The sequence below is a fragment of the Hyperolius riggenbachi genome, chromosome 1 (genome assembly GCF_040937935.1).
Source record: "Hyperolius riggenbachi isolate aHypRig1 chromosome 1, aHypRig1.pri, whole genome shotgun sequence".
NCBI lineage: Eukaryota > Metazoa > Chordata > Amphibia > Anura > Hyperoliidae > Hyperolius > Hyperolius riggenbachi.
The window spans coordinates 681,416,291-681,435,748 of NC_090646.1; the positions used below are offsets into that span (position 1 = coordinate 681,416,291).

Here is a 19,458-nt window from a genome sequence, read left to right on the forward strand (position 1 = left end):
ATTCAAAATGAGTCTTTCAGAGCAGTCTGTGAAGTAATGACCTCTCCTCTGGCAGAGGAAAAGTAAAAAATTAACTAACAGTTGAGATAATAAAAGTCAGATAACAGCCCTCTCCACGACTTTGAAAGTCTTAGAGCTTAATGGCTTTTTTGCATAGAGATAACAACTAGAGTTTCTTAACTCTTCCTGTACTGGAAACAATTACACTGATGTATCTGATCTTAATGTTGTATTTCTTAGCTGTACTACACATACAAATCATAATATCATCATTTTTTTTTCGCTTCAGTGTCTCTTTAATGATCTGTTTTCTGAAATGGTGGGGGTGCTGAGATCTAACAAATTGGATTTGAGTAGTTTACAATCCCAATCACATAATGCTGGGAATACACAATACGTATTTTCCACTCGATTCTCTACTCAATCGATTTTCCACTTGATTCTCCGCTCTTATCTTCCGCTCATTTTTCTTATCCTTTTTCCATTCACTTCTATGAGAAATCGAACGGTAAAACGATTGAGCATAATGTTGAGCATGACGGAATTTATCAATCGAAGGCATCTATTGAGCGGAATAACGAAACGTGTGTTCCCAGCATTAGACAGTTAGATTAGAGGAAGACTACTATTATTAGCATTAAGAGTATTTGGCCATGCCCTTTGGACTTGTAATGTTCCGCCTGTCTTCCAGGATTTTGCAAATTACATTTTATGTGATTACCTGGGTTGTTTTGTTGCAAAGAATCTTTATGACATTATAATCTATTCTGCCTCTGTGTTCATATGAAGGCTGTATAACACTCAGCGAGAACTGTCTCTACACCAAACTGGATAACGCATGTTTGAATCCCACCAGGTGTCTTTTTTTGGTTACAATATTTTTGATTCTGGGCTGGCCACGGACCCCAACACACTCTCTGCATGGACAGGAATAAAAACTCTGGTGGAGTAGCTCATTATTTCCCTCAGTAAAGTTCTGCAGACTGTGTGTGACTTATAGAATTTTACCTGAGCTGTAGCCTGGGCTGCCGGACCCACTCTGCTGGTGTCACTAATCACTGGACTATGTGACATTGGTGACTGTCACATGCCCCTTAGTGGCCGGACCGCTCAGTACCTTCCAATCTATTTCAACACACAGACCATCCGACCTCGAGGATGCAATTGATGCACTGAAACCACTGGACTTGGGCAGCATACAGACTAGGGGGGAGCGTGGGAGCGATACAAACACTTTACTACAGAATATTTTGGGTACAAGGCTGCCCCACCCCTGTGAAGGACAGAGGGCCTATTCTGACTAATATAATCCCGCAAATAAAAAATGTTAAAACACTCTGACTGCAAACTATACAATGCTTCAGGGTGGCAGGGTCTGCGGTGCGGAAAGAAGGTATGTAGCTGAGAAAATGTTTATTGTAAATGCAATATAAATAAGTAATATATACAGACAATTATTAAAAGTAACAATTATAGAGAGAGAGTAGCCCAGATAAAATAAAAAGGAAAAATAAAGAAATGAATACTTAGAGCTTTTGGAAGAAAGATGTCCTTTTGTGAGCAAGTCCAAGAAAGTTCCTTTGTTTCAGAATAGAAGTCTGTCAAATTGGCAGCTAGCCCGGGGTTCTCTTGCTAGCTGCTTGCAATCCCTATAGGATGGTAATGGGAGAACTTTTGTTTTCTGAAAATGCTTTCTTTGTTTTATACAGATCTGCTCTGAGGGCGGATCTCAGAGCTATGGCCTGGGCTGGGGTTTGGGCGTTATTTTAGTTTTGGTGGGAATCTGAAGTCCAAAATATATGGCATTTCCAGATCTCAGACCACGATCATCACACACAAATAATAATAACACGTTCACAATCCCCAATGAGTTTAGATCATATGTAATAAGCTTACCTTCCAGCGGCAGGTCCCGCGGTGTCTCCGGCGTGGTCGGGGCGAGCGGCGGGGCTTCTGCGCTGGAATCCTCAGGCGGCGTCCCCAGCTTCCCTCCGGCAGTGTCTTCTGACTCGCGCATCGCCGGTGCGAACTTTAGGTCGCGCGCGAGTTCAGATAAGCCTTATAGGCTTAGGAGGAGGGTTTAGGGATGTCAGCAGGTGATGTCACTATGTGACATCACCAGGTGGGAGTAGTTGCTGATAGGGAATTCATGTATTTAAGGCCAGAGCATTCATTGCTCGGTGACCTTGATACTAATCAGTTTGCTGGTTCTAGGTGTAGCTAGCTACTTTGAGCTACATTGATATATTGTGTAGCACAATATATATGTACTCCAGTTAGTCAGTCTTTATTATTTTTGTATATATTCTTGTAATATTTTTATTTTAACATCTTATTGTGTATTATCTGTGTACCGACTTCTTGCTTGCCTCTTTGACCTTACTCCTGTCTAGTCCCTCTGTACCGCTGCCATCTGATATACATTACCGACTCGGCCTGTCCCTGACTTTGTTACTGCCTGATCCTTTCAATACGACTGACATCTGATTTACGTGTATGACTCTGCTCGATTACTGACTATGATTTAGCTTAATTACTCTGTACCTTGATATCTCTGATTTGTGTACGACTTCAGCCTGATCTAGACTACGCCTTTGTACTATTGTTTATATATATATATATATATTGTGAGAACAGATTTAGACACTTGCTGGTGCAGTTAATCATCTTACTGAGCAAATGGTCACTCAGCAAATGCAGATAACTCAGTTATCCAACGCACTCCCTCAGATCAATATACCAGCGAATGCTAATGTTCAGCAATCTCCTCCACTGGCTTTTGTTCCAACCATTATCGAGCCTAAAATGACATTACCTGAAAAATTTTCAGGTTCTCATTCTGACTTTAGTAACTTCCGTAACCAATGTAAGTCATACTTTGAGGTTAGGTCTAGATCCCTTGGTACAGAATCCCAGAAAATTACTCTGGTAAAAACATCATTGCAAGGAGACTCACAAATGTGGGCATATGGGTTAAGTCCTGAAGATATAGCTCTTTCCTCAGTGGAAAATTTTTTTTTTAGATGATATGGCTATAATATATGCTGACCCAGACATGACAGCTACGGCTACTCATAAGTTGCCAGACTTACGTCAGGGAAGGCATACTGTTGAAGAGTATGCGGCTGAGTTCAGAAAAAGGTCGGTATCTGTCAAATGGGGTGAGGCAGCACTCCTCGATCAATTTCTCTTTGGCCTAGCTGACTCTGTAAATAACATGCTTGTGAGTCATCCTGAACCCAGAACTCTGGAGGATGCCATCTCCCTGGCCATAAGGGTTGACAGACGGATCAGACACAGACGTCAAAACAAAGTCTATTCCGTCTCAGGGAACCTTAGTCCAGGTAGCACATCCTCCAGTGAAGAACCGATGCAACTGGGCTTCTTGTGACTTTCACCCGCAGAGAAGCTCAGAAGAAGACAGGCTGGTCTCTGTATGTATTGTGGTGAAAAAGGTCACTTTGCCCAAAATTGTTCTGCAAAGGGAAAGGCTCCGGAAAACTCCAGCGCCTAGGTGAAGTTGGGAAACCTCACTTGAGCGGGCCAATTGGTCCCCTAAACATAAAGAACATTATTTTGCCAGTCACCCTACACTGGGGTAATGATTCATTTCAAACCAAAGATTTTATTGACTCTATGAAATTTTATAGATTCTGTTTTTTGCTGCCAACCTGGGTATTCCAGCTTTCACTTTGCAGAACAAACTCTATGTTACGGCCATAGATGATACCCCTTTGCAGTCCAAACAACCCATATCCATCACACCAGAGATTTTGTTGCAGGTTGGGGCCTTACATTATGAGACAATTCAGTTGTATGTGTTTCGTATGCCTTCTAGTCCTCTCGTGTTGGGGTTGCCTTGGTTACAGAAACACAACCCCCATATTGATTGGTGTTCAGGACAACTTACGGGTTGGTCACAGATTGTCAGGATGTATGTATACGGGGTATCCCTCTCCGCAGCCTAGGGGTCAAACAAGTACCACTACCACCACCGTATGAGGATTTCTCTGATGTGTTCTCTCCTCAATCAGTTGATAAATTACCCCCACACAGATCTTACGATTGTCCCACTGATTTGTTGCCTGGTACCATGCCCCCACGAGGTCACCTCTGCAACCTCACAGGGCCTGAAAAACTTTCTATGAAAGAATACATTAAAGAAAACTTAAAGAAAGGGTTTATTAGACCATCCATTTCACCAGCCAGCGCTGTCTTTTTGCGAGGGGCAATCAATCTGATTAGAATGTGTCAGGGAGACGAGTGGAAGACAGCCTTTAATACCCAGGACGGGCACTACGAATATCTTGTGATGCCTTTTGGTTTATGTAACAGCTGTCTTTCAGGATTTTGTAAATGATGTCTTTAGAGATGTGTTAGGAAGATTTGTGGTTGTTTATTTAGACAACATTCTAATTTACTCTGATTCTTTGTCTGAACATCTGGAACATGTGAGATTTGTGTTACAAAAATTAAAGGGAGAACTCATTATTTGCTAAATTTGAGAAGTGTCTATTCGAAGTTACACAGGTTCCTTTTCTTGGCTACATCATTTCTGATACTGGTCTGTCCATGGATAAAAAAAAAAAAATCAGCAGTTCAGGACTGGCCGCCCCCCAAAGGCCTCAAGGCCATCCAACGATTTATATATATATATTACCGCAGGTTCATTAAAAATGTCTCCTCTTTGGTTGCACCGTTGACCGATTTAACCAAAAAGGATGCAGATCTGGTCAATTGGTCACCTCAGGATTATAAAGCATTCTCGGATCTTAAGAATGCGTTCTGCTCAGCTCCTGTCCTCACCCATGCCAATATAAATCTACCTTTCATAGTTGAGGTGGATGCTTCTGACCTAGGGGTAGGAGCCGTACTTTCCCAGTTTTCAGGCCGCCCAGAAAGGTTGTATCCTTGTGCCTTCTTTTCTAGGAAGTTTTCCTCTGCTGAACGTCATTACGACGTGGGCAGCCGTGAACTATTGGCAGTAAAGATGGCCTTTGAGGAGTGGAGGCACTGGTTGGAAGGAGCAGTTCACCCTATAACAGTGTACACGGATCACAAAAACTTAGAATATATTGAGGGGGCTAAAAGGCTTAACCCCAGACAAGCCTGATGGGCACTGTTCTTTTCCCGTTTTAATTTTGTAATAACGTACACCTTATCAAGAACTTTTGAACCTGAGACATTTCAGGACGCAGTCCCTTAAAGTATTGTGTCCGCAGAGTGTGTTCTGGCCGTCACTCATACCCTGGAGTTTTCTGATCTTTATGAGTCATTACAGTCATTTCAGTCGGATAGTCCTCCGAGGAAACCCCCTAATGTAGATTATGTGCCTTTGCATCTTCGACTTCAGATGTTACAGGTTTTTCATGAGTCTAAACTAGCAGGGCACCCAGGTGAAAATAAGACTTTGGAACTTATGTCCCGTCAAGTGTGGTGGCCTTCCATTAACAAGGAATGCAAGGCATTTGTGGCAGCCTGCGCCACTTGTGTCAGGAATAAAGTATCTTGGGTTGCTCCCCCGAGGTCATCTTGTACCCTTGCCCATTCCATCGAGACCTTGGTCTCATCTCTCCATGGATTTTGTGGTGGATTTACCTTCCTCGGGAGGTAAAATAGACATTTGGGTCATAGTCGACCGATTTAGCAAAATGGCACATTTCGTACCTCTACCTGGGTTACTTTCAGCTCAAGAACTGGCTAAGCTATTTATTACACATATTTTCCGCTTACATGGTATTCCTGAGAATATAGTGTTGGACAGGGGGGTCCAGTTTGTTTCACGCTTTTGGCGTGCTTTCAGTAATCTCTTGGGCATCAATTCTCTTTTTCTTCCGGGTTTCACCCAGAAACCAATGGACAGAGAGAACTAACCAGTCCCTGGAACAGTATCTCCGCTGTTTTGCATCTGACTGTCAAGAGTCATGGTTGGATTATTTACCATTTGCCGAGTTCGCATTTAATAACCTCCCCAGTTCATCTACCAAATTGTCACCGTTTTGGATTGTCACTGGTCAGAATCCTAAGTTTACCTTTTTTCCATCTTCTCCTTCTCCTCTTCTAGCTTTAGAGAAGCGCAGTACTCACATTCAACAGATTTGGCCACGAAAGGTAGGGGACCAGAGTTCAGCTGCGCGTTTAGAGCACTTGTGAGGGGTGGTAGGCCAGAGTGAAACAGTGAGTTTTGAGGGCCTTCTTGAAGGTGTTGAAGGAGGGGGCTGCCCTAATGGGTGGAGGTAGGAAGTTCCATAGTGTTGGAGAAGCTCATGAGAAGTCCTGGAGGCGTGCATGGGACTGTGTGATGCGGGGGTGGTCAGATGAAGCTCATTGGAGGAGCGGAGTGAGCGACTAGGTATGTACCTCTGAGTGAGATCGGAAATGTAGGTTGGGCAGGTTTTGTGGACAGATTTGTAGGTCAGACACAGTATATTGAATCTGATTCTGGACTGGATAGGAAGCCAGTGGAGGGATTCACGGAGGGGAGCCGCCCTGGTGGAGCGATGGGAGGAGTGGATAATTCTGGCTGCCGCATGATGCGACTGCAGTGGGGCAATTCGGGTCATAGGGAGACTATATACAGCTTCGTGCATCCAACAGACCTGAAACTGGCCACTAGGGGGAGCTAGCCTGGATTGCCATGTCACTAGTGATGGCAGAACCGTTTGTTGCGCAAATGGTCGTCATTCCCTTGTCGAATTTAATGCAAACAATAAGGGCCGTTTGCAACGCCCCATAGTTTCCTATGGTGCCTTATGTTCACCCATCACCTTGAATATGGGACAAGATGGCCAATCAGACAGGATCACCACCCAGACCACTCCCCGCCCCCATAAAAGGCACAATCCCAGTGGCCATTTTCACTCCACATGTAGTCAGTGTAGGGAGAGGAGGAGCTGCTGCTGCTGATACAGGGACAGTGTTAGATAGGCTATATTGTGGTATAGTGCTGTGCAGCTGCTTCCTAGGTGCTCTGCTACTTGTAGTGCACCAGCTAGGGGCTCCTAATAGTTCTTTTGAGCAGGGCTGTGGAGTCGGAGTTGGAGTCGAGGAGTCGGAGTCGAGGCAATTTTGGGCACCCGGAGTCGGAGTCGTGGTTTCAGAAACTGAGGAGTCGGAGTCAGGAGTCGGAATCGCATGATTTTTGTACAAAATCCACAGCCCTGTTAAGTATTAGACTAAGGAGTCGGAGTCGAGGAGTTGGAGTCTGAGCAATTTTGGGTACCCAGAGTCGGAGTTGGAGTCGTGGTTTCAGAAACTGAGGAGTCGGAGTCGGAAGATTTTTGTACCAACTCCACAGCCCTGCTTTTGAGGACTCATCTTAAGTAGATAGGCTGTATTTAGGATATTGTGCTGTTTAGCCGCTTCCAAGGTTCCCTGCTACTTGTAGTACACAAGCTAGGGACCCCCAATGGTCCCTTTTAGGACTTATATTGTGTAGATGGGGTCTGCAGTATGTATGTACCCCCAAACCAGCCACAATCCCCCCATAATCCCTGCCCAGTCACTACAATGGGTGTCACATATACACAGAGCCAGGTGTACTGGGGGCTGCAGTATGGATGTACCCCCAAACCAGCCACAATCCCCACATAATCCCTCCCCCAGTCACTGCAATGGGTGTCACATATACACAGAGCCAGGTGTACTGGGGGCTGCAGTATGGATGTACCCCCAAAACCGCCACAATCCCCCATAATCCCTCCCCCAGTCACTGCAATGGGTGTCACATATACACAGAGCCGGGTGTACTGGGGGCTGCAGTATGGATGTACCCCCAAACCAGCCACAATCCCCCATAATCTCTCCCCCAGTCACTGCAATGGGTGTCACATATACACAGAGCCAGGTGTACTGGGGGCTGCAGTATGGATGTACCCCCAAACCAGCCACAATCCTCCCCATAATCCCTCCCCAAGTCACTGCAATGGGTGTCACATATACACAGAGCCAGGTGTACTGGGGGCTGCAGTATGGATGTATCCCCAAACCAGCCACAATACCCCCATAATCCCTCCCCAGTCACTGCAATGGGTGTCACATATACACAGAGCCAGGTGTACTGGGGGCTGCAGTATGGATGTACCCCCAAACCAGCCACAATCCCCCCATAATCCCTCCCCCAGTCACTGCAATGGGTGTCACATATACACAGTGCCATGTGTACTCGGGGCTGCAGTATGGATGTACCCCCAAACCAGCCACAACCCCCATAATCCCTCCCCCAGTCACTGCAATGGGTGTCACATATACACAGAGCCAGGTGTACTGGGGGCTGCAGTATGGATGTACCCCCAAACCAGCCACAACCCCCATAATCCCTCCCCCAGTCACTGCAATGGGTGTCACATATACACAGAGCCAGGTGTACTGGGGGCTGCAGTATGGATGTACCCCCAAACCAGCCACAATCCGCCCATAATCCCTCCCCAGTCACTGCAATGGGTGTCACTATTGGGGATGTGAGAATGTAAAATGGTGATGAAATAAAGGGAAATAATTCTGCTGATCTCTGCTGCAATCAGGGCTGTTATACTCACTGTAATTCCTCTATCCGGCTTGTTGTCAAAGCCGCCATCAGGACACTGAATTCAGGACCCCACAGCTTGTTATATGACAGGTGCAGCTTCCTCAGAGTCTGGTTATTCCTTATCCCGGTTGCCAGGACGGGGCAGGAACTGGAGGGCAGATCACTATTCTGCAGACTGATGGAAAAAAAATATTTTATCATAAATCCGTAAAAATCAGGATAATAATAATAATACTTATTATTATTATTTTTATCATTTATTGTATTTATAAAGCGCCAACATATTACGCAGCGCTGGAAAATAAATATATACAATGATACAAGGATGACATACATAGAGTTATACACATAGAACAAAGTTATACATACAAATTGTACAAAATACATGATCATGTGATTTGGGCTGGTTAGGTAGGCCCAGTAATACAAGTACAGGCTGTCATAGGAAAGGAGCACACAATCATGTAGAATACACTAGGGAAGGGAGAGGGTACAAGATACATGATCATGTAATTATGGGCTGGTTAGGTAGGCCCAGTAATACAAGTACAGGCTGTCATAGGAAAGGAGCACACAATCATGTAGAATACACTAGGGAAGGTAGAGGGTACAAGATACATGATCATGTGATTTGGGCTGGTTAGGTAGGTCCAGTAATACAAGTACGAGGCAGTCATAGGAAAGGAGCACACGATCATGTAGAATACACTAGGGAAGAGAGAGGGTACAAGATACATGATCATGGGATTTGGGCTGGTTAGGTAGGCCCAGTAATACAAGTATGAGGCTGTCATAGGAAAGGAGCACACAATCATGTAGAATACCCTAGGGAAGGGGGAGGGTACAAGATACATGATCATGGGATTTGGGCTGGTTAGGTAGGCCCAGTAATACAAGTATGAGGCTGTCATAGGAAAGGAGCACACAATCATGTAGAATACCCTAGGGAAGGGGGAGGGTACAAGATACATGATCATGTGATTTGGGCTGGTTAGGTAGGCCCAGTAATACAAGTACAGGCTGTCATAGGAAAGGAGCACACAATCATGTAGAATACACTAGGGAAGGGAGAGGGTACAAGATACATGATCATGGGATTTGGGCTGGTTAGGTAGGTCCAGTAATACAAGTACGAGGCTGTCATAGGAAAGGAGCACACCATCATGTAGAATACACTAGGGAAGGGAGAGGGTACAAGATACATGATCATGGGATTTGGGCTGGTTAGGTAGGTCCAGTAATACAAGTATGAGGCTGTCAGGAAAGGAGCACACGATCCTGTAGATTACACTAGGGAAGGGAGAGGGTACAAGATACATGATCATGTGATTTGGGCTGGTTAGGTAGGTCCAGTAATACAAGTATGAGGCTGTCATAGGAAAGGAGCACACAATCATGTAGAATACACTAGGGAAGGGAGAGGGTACAAGTTACATGATCATGTGATTTGGGCTGGGTAGGTAGGCCCAGTAATACAAGTAAGAGGCAGTCATAGGAAAGGAGCACACTATCATGTAGAATACACTAGGGAAGGGAGAGGGTACAGGATACATGATCATGTGATTTGGGCTGGTTAGGTAGATCCAGTAATACAAGTACGAAGCTGTCATAGGAAAGGAGCACACCATCATGTAGAATACATTAGGGAAGGGAGAGGGTACAAGATACATGATCATGTGATTTGGGCTGGTTAGGTAGGTCCAGTAATACCAGTACGAGGCAGTCATAGGAAAGGATCACACCATCATGTAGAATACACTAGGGAAGGGAGGACTCTGCCAGAGGCTTACAATCTAAAGGGGTGGGGTGGAAACAATAGGTGGGGCTTTGAAATAAATATTCAGTAGAGAGTTACTGTGTGGTAGGGGGTGGGTAGGCCGTCTTAAAGAGGGGGGTTTTGAGGGCTTGCTTGAATGTGTACCAGTGGCTGCAATAACAACATTTGTATAGCACTTTTCTCCTGTTTGACTCAAAGTGCTCAAGAGCTGCAGCCACTAAGGGGCCACCCTGCAATGTTAGGAAGTCTTGCCCAAGGACTTCTTACTGAACAGGTACTGACCCTAGCCAGGATTCGAAACCCTGGTCTCCCATGTCAAAGGCAGAGCCCTGAACCAGTACACTATCCAGCCACTATGAAAGTTATACAATTTACCCTGATATAAATATAAATGGTCTCATTTTCATTTTAACAACTTTTTTTTTTCAATCCTTCGGACCATAAAACTGTCCATACACATGTCCACTGCTAGAGGGCAGTATAGTCATACTGTACTGTAATAATAAATACATTTTGGCCTGACAAGTAGATGTACAGAGGCGCCAAAAGCATAAAATATGCTAAAATGTTTAAAATATTCGGGTGGCGGCGGTGGACCGGTCACTCAGAAATAGACTCGATGCTGTCGCTTAACCTCCTTGCCGGTTTTCCCGACCTGAGCTCGGGGTAGAAAAAAGCAGCTGCTATCGGTGATCCCGAGCTCAGGTCGGGGTAGGCATTGCAGAGCTTTACCTGTAGTTGTGGAGTCCCGCGCGCGATCTCGCTGCGCAGCGGGACTCCAGCCTCTCTCCCCGGCAGTGTGGGGTCTTTCCCTGGCCGCCGGGATCCCCCATGTCCCCGCTATTCTTCCAGGGACCCGGCAGCCAGTTGGAGCAGCGCAGCCATGGTGGTGGCAGCAGAGCGGTGGTGGCAGCGTGACGTCATCGGGGGCGGGGCTAACATTGAAAACGAACTTCTCTATATTAGAGAAATATAGAGAAGTTCGTTTATATGTATATTAGCGCCATCTTGTGGGCAAAGAGAAAGCTGCAGCCCAGGAGCCCAGGAAGGTAATTTTTTTTTTATTTTGCTGCAGATCTCCCTGCCAGAATGATTTTTTTCAGGTTTTAGGGTCTGAAAGAGTGAAAAAAATTGCACCGCTTTTAGACCCTAAAATCTGGAAAGAATCAGACCGCCAAGGAGGTTAAAGGGACTCCGAGCTCAGAGTAAAAATAAAATTTGAACTTACCCGGGGCTTTCTCCATCCCAGCCCTGGTCGGGACGTCCCACGCCGGCCTCCTGGCTCTTCTCCCGGCGGCTGTCCGCATAGTGCGGACAGGCCGGTCCCCCGGGCGACACCGGCGAGTGTCGGGCCTTCTCCTTCCGTATACGTCACGAATGACGTCACACGCCGGCCGCCACGCGTCATGACGGCGGCCGGCGTGACAGCACGGCGCATGTGCGATTAAACTGCGCATGCGCCTTGCTGTCACGCCTGCCGCCGTCATGACGCGCGGCGGCCGGCGTGTGACGTCATTCGTGACGTATACGGAAGGAGAAGGCCCGACACTCGCCAGTGTCGCCCGGGGGACCGGCCTGTCCACGCTATGCGGACAGCCGCCGGGAGAAGAGCCAGGAGGCCGGCGTGGGACGTCCCGACCAGGGCTGGGATGGAGAAAGCCCCGGGTAAGTTCAAATTTTATTTTTACTCTAAGCTCGGAGTCACTTTAAGATAAAGACAATTTATTCACATACTCCATGAACAGAACCGCAACGTGTTTCCCCGGGTATATTCCCGCTTCCTCAGGCAATAAACAGATAGGAGTACACAGTACACAGTACAGTCTCAAGGTCACGAAGTCTCAAGTACACAGAGGCGCTATTCGTGACCTTGAGACTGTACTGTGTACTCCTATCTGTTTATTGCCTGAGGAAGCGGGAATATACCCGTGAAACGCGTTGCGGTTCTGTTCATGGAGTATGTGAATAAATTGTCTTTATCTTAAGTGACAGCATCGAGTCTATTTCTGAGTGGCCGGTCCACCGCCGCCACCCGAATATTTTAAACATTTTAGCATATTTTATCCTTTTGGCGCCTCTGTACATCTACTTGTCAAGATATCCACCCTTGGTGGTTGGAAGGGTGACAAATCCTCCTTTCCTACTTCAGAGAGCGACATCTTATTCCTGAGTGGGGACAAGTCTAATCACCCCACCTGCCTATATAGTGGTTGCCTAAACGGTAACCCATGTTTGTAAGTATAATACTTACTTTACACTAATTCTCCCTGATCCAATACATACTACACTATATTGGGCTCTCGGTTTCTCTGCTTTATTTTGGCCTGAGTTCCACAACAGAATTGTGTTTTTAAAGTTAACCTAATTCTATTAAGTTAGCCAATAAATGGTATTATCCAGATTTAAATTACAGCTTATTGCTTTTATTGATGGCTGACACGGTCCAACACTCTACAGTTAACCTGTGGGCTTTCAAATGCAAATGGGATACTTACGTCAGAGAGGGAGGCCTCTGGATTTTTCCGCCTGGCCATTCAAGAGCCTGGACCACTGAACTGAGGCGGCACTATGCCTGAGCGGTAGCATGGACCGATTGTGCTTTGCTGGAAAGAGCTAAGTCTGAAGAGGTCCGTACTGCTGTGAATGTGGGAACCATTGACATGCAGTTTTGAAGCAAGGACGATGTAGACATACCCACAGGGGCACTTGAGTCCGTATACCACATACGTACTCAGGCAGGAAAACCTGCCCCTGACTGGCATCCTCGCACCAGTAGACGGGTGGGAGACAAAGTTACCCTTCAGTATTGCATTACAGCAGTTACAACTCAGACAAGGTACCGTTCCTCTCCTTGACACAGGGATCACACTTTTCACCTTGGGTTTAATATCGGATTTACTCACCCAGTTCTTAATTGTGTAGTTGTGTAGTTCCCCATGATCTGAATTATATTTGGATGATTGAATGTTTTAATAATTTGGAGTTTGTTTGCTGTGTTATTCATGTCAGGTGACCAAATGGCCACGTGACTTCCTGTGGGTGGGGTATAAAGAGGTGAAGTTTACTGGGTGTGGCACACCTGAGGAAGGGCTACGCCTGAAACATGTCGTGTCTCTTGTCTGCTCTGTAACTGTATGGCACTAATACAGATTACTTGAAGAAGCTACTTGTGTGCTGTCTCCTCATTGTGGTTTAAGTACAAGTGCAGGAGTGGTGTACCTGCGGGAGTTCAGCGCCGGCTTCCAGGCCTGGAGAAGTATAGGCCTGTAACAGGTGTGTGAAGTGTGAGTTCCATAGCCCAGCGCTGGAACAGGCCAGAGGAGGAGGATGTGGGAATCTGGAGCACCCAGATGCATCTCTCTCCCGAGGTGAGCACCCTTTAGGGGCACTTTTTTCCTTTCAGGGATTACTTTAAAGAGAAACCGTAAACAGCACCTATTCAGTAAGAAGGCCTTACATCTCTGCTGCAATCAGGGCTGTTATACTCACTGTAATTCCTCTATCCGGCTTGTTGTCAGAGCCGCCATCAGGACACCGAATTCAGGACCCCCATGATAGTTATCAGACAGGTCCAGCTTCCTCAGAGTCTGATTATTCCTTATCTGGCAGGAACTGGAGGGCAGATTATTATCCTGCAGGCTATAGGAAAAGAGAATATTTTCATATCAATACTTTAACTTTTTTTTTTCTATTTCAAACTGTTTATTAAAGGGCCGACAGAATAAAACCAAAATGTAAGTAGCATATCACTGACCACAATTACAAAAACATAAACCACGACCACCTTGCGTTATAGGAAGAAGTCCTGCTAGTGCCCAGTGTCATCTAAATCAGGGCTGTCAAGCTCAATTGTGTAAGGCACCAAAATATAAAATGTAGTCTAAATCACAAGGCAAATAGTTTATTAAGATTTAACATGTATTGAACAGTCTTAAAGAGAACCCGAGGCTTTTAAAAAAAAAATCTTATAGGACACAGAGGTACATTCTGTGCACATGCCTCTCTGTCCTCCTATTGCCGCCGTGAGCCCCCCTCCCCCGGGCTCTTCTGTCCCCCACGACAAATCGTGCCAGGCTAGCATCTGCTTAAAGTACTTCTTGGGTCACGGCTTCCGATTGGAGGAAGCTCACAGAGGGAGGCAGCGAGGGTCAGAGGCGGGGAAGTCCTGCAATAGAGGAGGCGGAGGAGCGATCATGAGTGACAGCGCTAGCCTGGTGTGATTTCTTGTGGGGGACAGAAAAGCCGGGAGGGGGGGGGGGGGGGTAACGGTGGCAATAGGAGGAGACAGAGGCAAGTAATTGTGCACAGAACATGCCTCTGAGTCCTGTTAGGATTTTAAAAAACTGCCTTGGGTTCTCTTAAAACAGTCTTAGAGTGACCAAAATAGGAGGCCCCAGGGCTTTCTCGTCACCAGTCCCGTTCTCTCCATATACGAATAACTGCACATCCACAGAAAACTCTGTCAAAATCATCAAATTTGCAGACGATACCACAATTGTTGGCCTTGTCAGTAAGGGCGATGAGCAGGCCTATCGCCAGGAGGTAGATAGAGTCTGCAATTGGTGTAGAGAAAGCGGAGTAGTCCTAAACACAGCCAAAACCGTCAAGATGGTCATTTATTTCATGCCACTAACCCACCCCCAATCTATATCGATGGAACCCAAGTCATGAGGGTACCTAGCATGCGCCTCCCGGGCACAACCATCTCACATGACCTGACCTGGAGGGCAAACACCATCTCAACTAAGAAGGCAAAGCAAAGACTCTTTTTCCAATACCAACTACAGAAGTGTGGTATGGCCCAGGAACCTCTGAGGTCCTTCTACTCTGCTGCCATCAAGTCAGTCCTTTGCTCGTCCATCCTGGTCTGGTACTCTGGCACTCTGGCTCTTCCGCTAGCGACAGATACAAAATTCAGAGAGGCATCAGCTTGGTGGAGAGAATCTTTGGGAAACCTCGCCTCGCCCCCCCCCCCCCCCCCCCCCTTAGACCTCATCCACAACACTAGACTACATGCTAGAGCAATGAAAATTACTGGCGACCACTCCAACACAGGCAACAGCTTTGTCAGTAGGCTCAAATTGGGCTGGAAGTTCCGGTCCGTCCTAGATAAAACTAGTGTTGATCGAACAGTGCTCAACACTGTTCGTTATTCCCTGAACTTTGGGGTGTTCGGGTTCGGTTCGAGCACAGCCGAGCACCGCATGCTGCTCGGCCTCCTCCCCTCGCTTATTGGCGCCTTCAGGCAGCCAATAAGCGGCGACAATGCTTTTTCCACAGCTATGGTCACACAGCCTAGCTGGCTGTGACCATAGCTGTGATTGGCCGAGCGGGTCACGTGGTTCGGGTATATAAATACCCGAACGCGTGCTAGCTCCGCCATTCACATTGGAGTTTAGCTTGGGGTAGGTAGGAGACAGAGCTAGCGGTTAGGTGCCAACACTAGCTTGGGGTAGGTAGGAGACAGAGCTAGCGGTTAGGTGCCAGCACTGCCAGCCAGGCCAGCCATAAAGCCCCAGCCTCACCACCACTGCCAGCAGTCAAGTATTAATTGCTACACTTCTCTGCAAACATGAGTCCCTGCTTTTATTCTGAGCCTAACATCTATGTGTAAAATGCCCCCCCCCCCCCCCCACCACCACTATTTCCAACCCATTTTGCAGAAGTTTCCCTCATTTTGCAAGTTTTTGCAGGCCTGCAAAGCAGACATGCTCGGATCCCCATTGACTTCAATTAGGCTCAGTGTTCGGCCAAATATCCCAAACATCTGGACCATGTTCGGCCGAGCCGACCCGAATATCTGGGTGTTCGGTCAACACTAGCCAAAACCACAAGGCGTAGAAACACGAGAGCAGGTCATTTCATGTATTATTAATAATATGATGATGGTTTATATTATAATAAATAATTATGTTTATTATAAATATTAATGTATGCTTACATAGATATTATTATTATTTAATATTTATATAGCGCCGACATCTTCCACAGCGCTGTACAAAGTACATATTGTCTTATTACTTAAAGGAATACTTAAGTCAAACTTAAAAAATGACTTTTACTCACCTGGGGCATCCCTCAGCCCCCTGAAGCTGGATGGTGCCCTCGCAGCCCCGCTCCGACCGTCCTGTCCCCGCCGGCGGCTACTTCCGGCTTCGGCGACAGCCGCCGACAGGCTGGGAACGCGGCTGATTTTCCGCGTTCCCTGCCGCTATTATCACCATCTATGCTGCTATAGCGTATATATTTATACGCTATAGCAGCATAGAGGGTGATATAGCGGTTGGGAACGCGGAAAATCAGCCGCGTTCCCAGCCTTTCGGCGGCTGTCGCCGAACCCGGAAGTAGCCGCCGGCGGGGACAGGACGGTCGGAGCGGGGCTGCGAGGGCACCATCCAGCTTCAGGGGGCTGAGGGATGCCCCAGGTGAGTAAAAGTCTATTTTTTAAGTTTGACTTAAGTATTCCTTTAACTGTCCCTCATAGGGGCTCCCAATTGAATATTATTAATAATTTAATCATTAATGTAACATGTATTTATTTAATTATTAATTTAGGAAGTTAGCACACCATTTTTGATTATTGTTATATTATTAAATTACAGTATATTATTATTATTATGTGATTATGTATTCTTCAAAGCATGTGCCAATACACCAATTTAAAAAAAAACAAAAAACATGAGTTTTACTTACCTGGGACATCTACCAGCCCCTGCAGCCATCCTGTGCCCTAGCAGTCACTCATGGCTTCTCTGGTCCCCCGCTGCCAGCTAGTTTCGTTTTTGCCGACTGGGAGTCGGCCGGCCGCCATGCATAAGTTTTTACGCATCCCTGCTGGTGCAGGAAGCTATTGCAGACATCAACAAGTAAATTTTTACGCGTTACGGTTGTAATGCGTACAATTTTACGCATTTCAACCGTAACACGTAAAAATGTACTTGTTGATGTCTGCAATAGCTTCCTGCTCCAGCAGGGATGCGTAAAAACGTATGCATGGCGGCCAAAAACGAAACTAGCTGGCAGCGGGGGACCAGAGAAGCCATGAGTGACTGCGAGGGCACAGGATGGCTGCAGGGGGCTGGTAGATGTCCCAGGTAAGTAAAACTCATGTTTTTTTTTTCAGTTAAGGTTCCCTTTAAGCTCCATGCCACTGCTCCTTCACCCCCGGGAGGTGCATGTCCTCTGAGCGCTGCTCCTGTGTGCCGGGGGATGGGGAGTAATGGTGTGTGCCATAGAGCTGTCATTCAGCTCCATGCCACTGCTCCCTCACCCCTGGGAGGTGCATGTCCTCTGAGCGCTGCTCCTGTGTGCCGGGGGATGGGGAGTAATGGTGTGTGCCATAGAGCTGTCATTCAGCTCCATGCCACTGCTCCCTCACCCCTGGGAGGTGCATGTCCTCTGAGCGCTGCTCCTGTGTGCCGGGGGATGGGGAGTAATTGTGTGTTCTGTAGAGCTGTCCTTCAGCACCATGCCACTGCTCCTTCACCCCTGCACACCCATCGCTGTTACCCACTGTCCTTCCCTATAGCCACAAGGGTCGAAACACCTACTCGACACTACATGCCAGGCTCTCCAGGTGCTGTTACTCCCATCACTTTGCACTGACCAGCCAAGCCTGCCTGCTGCCTCTCTCCACTGTCCTCTAGTAAGTGTGAACACTACAGCCCCGGCAAAAGGCTCTTCAAAGCTTCCACTAAAGCTCCTCGCTAGTCCACCACGAGAACCACTAAAAGTCATGCTCAGGATTCTGGGGGTGATTCTCATTGGTCCTCTTAGTGGAGGAGTGCTGAGCTCCAGCGGGAGCTGTGAAGATGCTTTTGCTGCAGCTGTGATGTACACTGTAAAGAGAAAGTGGTGGAGAGTGGCAGCAGCAGCCCCGGCTATAAAGAGAAAGTGGTGGAGAGTGGCAGCAGCAGTCCCGGCTATAAAGAGAAAGTGGTGGAGAGTGGCAGCAGCAGTCCCGGCAATAAAGAGAAAGTGGTGGAGAGTGGCAGCAGCAGCCCCGGCTATAAAGAGAAAGTGGTGGAGAGTGGCAGCAGCAGTCCAGGCTATAAAGAGAAAGTGGTGGAGAGTGGCAGCGGCAGTCCCGGCTATAAAGAGAAAGTGGTGGAGAGTGGCAGCAGCAGTCCCGGCTATAAAGAGAAAGTGGTGGAGAGTGGCAGCAGCAGTCCCGGCAATAAAGAGAAAGTGGTGGAGAGTGGCAGCAGCAGCCCCGGCTATAAAGAGAAAGTGGTGGAGAGTGGCAGCGGCAGTCCCGGCTATAAAGAGAAAGTGGTGGAGAGTGGCAGCAGCAGTCCCGGCAATAAAGAGAAAGTGGTGGAGAGTGGCAGCAGCAGCCCCGGCTATAAAGAGAAAGTGGTGGAGAGTGGCAGCAGCAGTCCAGGCTATAAAGAGAAAGTGGTGGAGAGTGGCAGCGGCAGTCCCGGCTATAAAGAGAAAGTGGTGGAGAGTGGCAGCAGCAGTCCAGGCTATAAAGAGAAAGTGGTGGAGAGTGGCAGCAGCAGTCCCGGCTATAAAGAGAAAGTGGTGGAGAGTGGCAGCAGCAGTCCAGGCTATAAAGAGAAAGTGGTGGAGAGTGGCAGCAGCAGTCCCGGCTGTAAAGAGAAAGTGGTGGAGAGTGGCAGCAGCCAGGCCAGGGTCGAACTAGGACACTAAGGGCCCACCAAGGAAGTTTCAGCCTGCCCCCCCCCACACCCCCCATTTTGGGCTCACATACACATGTACTCTACACGTTTTGCATGATTTATGGTAGGGAATAGATTGTGAGCATTTCTGAGGACAATCTCCAATAGGGATATGTCCACAAAAATGATGAGAAAAACTGGAACATGGGCGTGGTCATGATGAGTCTTGGGCAGACTTAAAAAAAAAAAAGAAAAGAAAAAAACGCAAAGTAAGTAGTGTTGTTATTTACAGAGATTAGGTCCGACCAGATACATTTTAGATAAAATAATCAAGTAGTTACATGCCTCATGATAATTCATCAAGTAGTCAAATGGCAGCAGATTTTCTGACAAAATGCAATCAGATTGGCGGCAGATTTCCCCACAAAATCCAATCAAATTGGCAGCAGATATCCCCACAAAATGCAATCAGATTGGCAGCAGATATCCCCACAAAATGCAATCAGATTGGCAGCAGATATCCCCACAAA

At 47.0% G+C, this 19,458-nt stretch overlaps 1 protein-coding gene across 1 annotated transcript in view; it reads right to left on the reverse strand.

The window, feature by feature from the left end:
• The window catches only part of LOC137544555 (protein NLRC5-like), a 302,732-nt gene that overhangs the window by 74,870 nt on the left and 208,404 nt on the right, over positions 1-19,458 (reverse strand). Inside the window, exons 18-19 of the mRNA XM_068265657.1 lie at positions 13,794-13,943; positions 8,538-8,702 (exon numbers count right to left, since the gene is read on the reverse strand). Of these exons, the coding sequence (XP_068121758.1) occupies positions 8,538-8,702; positions 13,794-13,943 (315 nt within the window). The remainder of the gene's footprint in view (positions 1-8,537; positions 8,703-13,793; positions 13,944-19,458) is intronic.